This window comes from Sphaeroforma arctica (assembly GCF_001186125.1).
Source record: "Sphaeroforma arctica JP610 unplaced genomic scaffold supercont1.60, whole genome shotgun sequence".
Lineage (NCBI taxonomy): Eukaryota > Ichthyosporea > Ichthyophonida > Sphaeroforma > Sphaeroforma arctica.
In genome coordinates this window covers 138,414-141,919 of record NW_014040498.1, presented here as the reverse complement: position 1 = coordinate 141,919, position 3,506 = coordinate 138,414, and the positions used below count along the sequence as shown (strand labels likewise).

At 39.4% G+C, this 3,506-nt stretch overlaps 2 protein-coding genes across 2 annotated transcripts in view; both read left to right on the top strand.

The window, feature by feature from the left end:
* Positions 1-219: 219 nt before the first annotated feature.
* SARC_01508 (hypothetical protein) lies at positions 220-1,877 on the top strand (the record flags this gene model as incomplete). Its single annotated transcript, XM_014304776.1, has 4 exons — positions 220-264; positions 517-744; positions 1,069-1,143; positions 1,755-1,877. The coding sequence occupies 4 exons, from the start codon at positions 220-222 to the stop codon at positions 1,875-1,877; spliced, it is 471 nt and encodes a 156-aa protein (XP_014160251.1).
* Positions 1,878-3,111: 1,234 nt separating this feature from the next.
* SARC_01507 (hypothetical protein) overlaps positions 3,112-3,506 on the top strand; it is a 4,112-nt gene continuing 3,717 nt past the window's right edge. Inside the window, exon 1 of the mRNA XM_014304775.1 lies at positions 3,112-3,232. Within this exon, the coding sequence (XP_014160250.1) occupies positions 3,169-3,232 (64 nt within the window). The 5' untranslated portion in view covers positions 3,112-3,168. The remainder of the gene's footprint in view (positions 3,233-3,506) is intronic.

The window sequence follows — 3,506 nt, the reverse complement described above, 5'->3', positions numbered from 1 at the left end:
ATATATGTATGTATATATAAATTTTTACTATGCATATTGTATGTATAGATGCATATGTTTGTATGTTTTTGTACTCTTTTTTGTTTTCATATCTTTATGGCTAAATGTGTATGACTATCTATTCGTTCTAACCGTTTTCGTGTATACTTCAACAGTTTTTGTATATTGTGTTTATTATTTTTGTTATATACACACCTGTGCAATACCATAGAACACACAATGTTCTCGCATGCTCGATATAAACACCGTGTATTTTATAGCGTAGTATGTTAATTACCGTTTCTTTGTATATCCATGTTCTGATCTTGGTTTGTGTAATTTTCTCATGTTTTTTTGATACGCTTACGTATACGTCTATGCAATTGGAGAATGCAAATCTCTCATTGGGACCATCTGTCATTCAGCTCACTGTAGTAACTGTGTTAATATGCCCACACACTGAATATCTGTGAAATATACCTCATATTATTTCTCGCGCTTACTTTTTCTAGCGGGTTTGGACAAACCGCTGATCAGAAAGCACTCAGCACAACAAAGCCCGGAGGAACACAGGACTCTTCTGAAGCAGTCGGAGCACCTTTAAAACACTTCACAGCGGAGGAATTACTTCAGTACGATGGCACAGATGCAAACGGAGCTGTGTACGTGGCGATTAAGGGCGTTGTGTTTGATGTGACGGACAACAGGAAAGCTTACGAACCCGGACAGGGATATGCCATATTCGCGGGCAGAGATGCATCAAGGGTACGTTTACAACCCTTTGTGCATGTTGTGTAGATTGTCCTGGGTTCTTGTGCATCGTATAAATCCTCTAGTGTAGCAAATGGTGATTCAATATCCAATTCTCTGGGATGTTGTTGTACCTATTTCGCTTTACTTATAACGAAACACTCTATGCCGTCCTGTGATAGGCATGACGAAACACTCTATGCCGTCCTGTGATAGGCACCTCAATGTTCGGTGTTGTGTGTGACCAGCCTAGATTAAGAATCTTGATGTAAGGATAAACGCTGATACTTGCAACACGTTACCTTTGTGTGCTAACATGATTTTAATATTGAAAAACAGGCGTTAGGTTTGATGTCTTTGAAGAAAAAAGATGCCGTGCCCAACTTGGATGGATTGGAAGAGAAGCAGATAGATGTAAGTGACACAGTCTCACTTATGTTACCCATGACTATCAAGCTGTTTGTTTGTGGGATGTATGTTATAGACTGTCAATGTTTACTACTTGACTACCATATGATGATTGAACTTTTCTGCCTTCCGCACAGCATTAGGCACATATATCAATGAAGATTTGGCTGTTAAATGCCACATGGATGGCTCTTATTGTGTACGACCACTAGTCAATCTGCTCTTTTTGGCGATAGCGTTATATAACACGGCGACCCCCAGGTGGAATGAATAGTTTTTAGTTTGGTTAGGCGCAAACGGTTATGATGTACGAAACAGCATGCGCTGCATTCACTATATTCGCTCTTTTGCACAACCGTTCTATGAAGACACATTTCACACAACAGTTGATAACATCAATGAGCGGGCTATCTCAAGTTAATAGTGATAACATGCAATGTTTTTTATCAGCGCGCGCTTTCTCTCTCTCTGTAATATATATATATATATATATACATGTATATATATATATATATATATACATGTATATATATATATATATATCCAGCCCCACTTCGTTTGATAATTTCCGAAATCGGCACTTCTATTTACTGAGCACGCATCTGATTATTCCACAGGTATTAGATAACTGGGTGAAATTCTACCAAAAAAAATATATGATCATGGGTACCGTCGGGCCTAATGCCAGTCCAGGTCGATTGCCCGCAATCGCCACCGCTGAGACCAAGCCTTCAGAGTGACAGGAGGATTCGAAATCGAAGTAACCATCCAAAACATACCGAAAGTACACAACGACAGAACGAACCTGTTCAGGACAGTATATATAGTATATAGCAGGTATTAAATATGAATCTCCTTATTAGCCTATTTGTTAAGTTGTAGTAGGTTATGGTGGCTTTGTGCTTGCCTCGTCGATAAGTACGCGCCGCGAACGCGAGCGGCACCGGTTTATCCAAGATAGTCAGTTTACTCCCTGGTGGATTGAACATACCATTTCTGTTGAATGAAACTGGATTGACTATAACACGCCTGTGGATCGGACTAACTCGAGAGAAACTGGGGCCTCGAATCACTATATCAACAGTCCTGTCAGCTTCTTGTTGAGATGATTAAGGAGTGTCCCGACTGTATCGCCCACCTTTCCCTGTCATCACTTTCTGAGAGAGATGGGTCGATTTTTACGTATTCGATTTTAAGCGGAGTCACCGCTTGGACTGAGGAGTCCAGGACGACCCGCTATTCATCAGTGCAACCAGTAGGATGGTTCACGTGCTAAGAGCAAGTTGAGATGTGCCATGATGTATCTATTGTGCGATAAGAGGATGACTAGAACCTCTCAGCTATATTTACACCATTTGTAACCTACAAGTACAACAAAACACGGTGAATAAATTAAAAATTAAAACAGGTTGTATAAGTGGAGATTGTGAAAATATGCTGAATCTTCCCTAGCATGGAGCATACATATTGTTATACAATATATAATATGCAATCCGCATATTCTCTTGTGCTATATGGCGTGCAAAAAAGGGTGTTAGGTTTACATATATAGGTAGGTCACGTGAAAAGTATCATAACGCCGCTATTATTGGTGTTAAGAGTTTGAGCGCCGAATAGTTGACACATTTGTTTACGGCGAAAGTAAATATAAGGGCAACGTAAACGTAAAAAGGGTTGATCGTCAAAAATAAATAAACGTTATATCGCATATGTGGGGCAAAACAGGCCTAGGCTGAATTAAATTATCGTTAATCGGACTATAGAAGGAAATAACCCGTTTTATATTGCACCTAACAACCCAATACTTTACCCTCATTCATCAAACATAATATAGTTCACCAAATATACGCCTACCGTAAGCGTAAAAAGTATCCCTTATTAGGTGAAACGTAATGAGGTTAGGTTCATAGAGAATACGGCCCAACACGACTATATAAAGTGTTGATGCGGCTGATATTTCCGACATATATTATCACTCTAATTACTACTTCAAAAGCTACACTGGTGGACCTTGTATTCAGAACCCAAAGCATGTTCAAACTATCCAGCTTTATCGCGCGAGCCGGTTCGCGAAGCTATTGCACGGCACCTCCCAGTATGTACATATGACACTTTGTACATACACTTATCGAGGCGCATCCGATTCTCTAGCTGAAATAAGTACAAAAATGTTAGCTGAAATTAGAACAAAAATGTGTGTTTTTTGTGCAATGAATAATATATGGCTTAAATATATTCTCAGTGCAATAGATAGCTGGCCACATGAGTGGATAAAATCACAGACAAAGACAGTCTCATATTTGTTGTCACTATACAGACGCCGCCTTTTGCCTTATCCAACACTTCTGTATCCATATATATACATATAC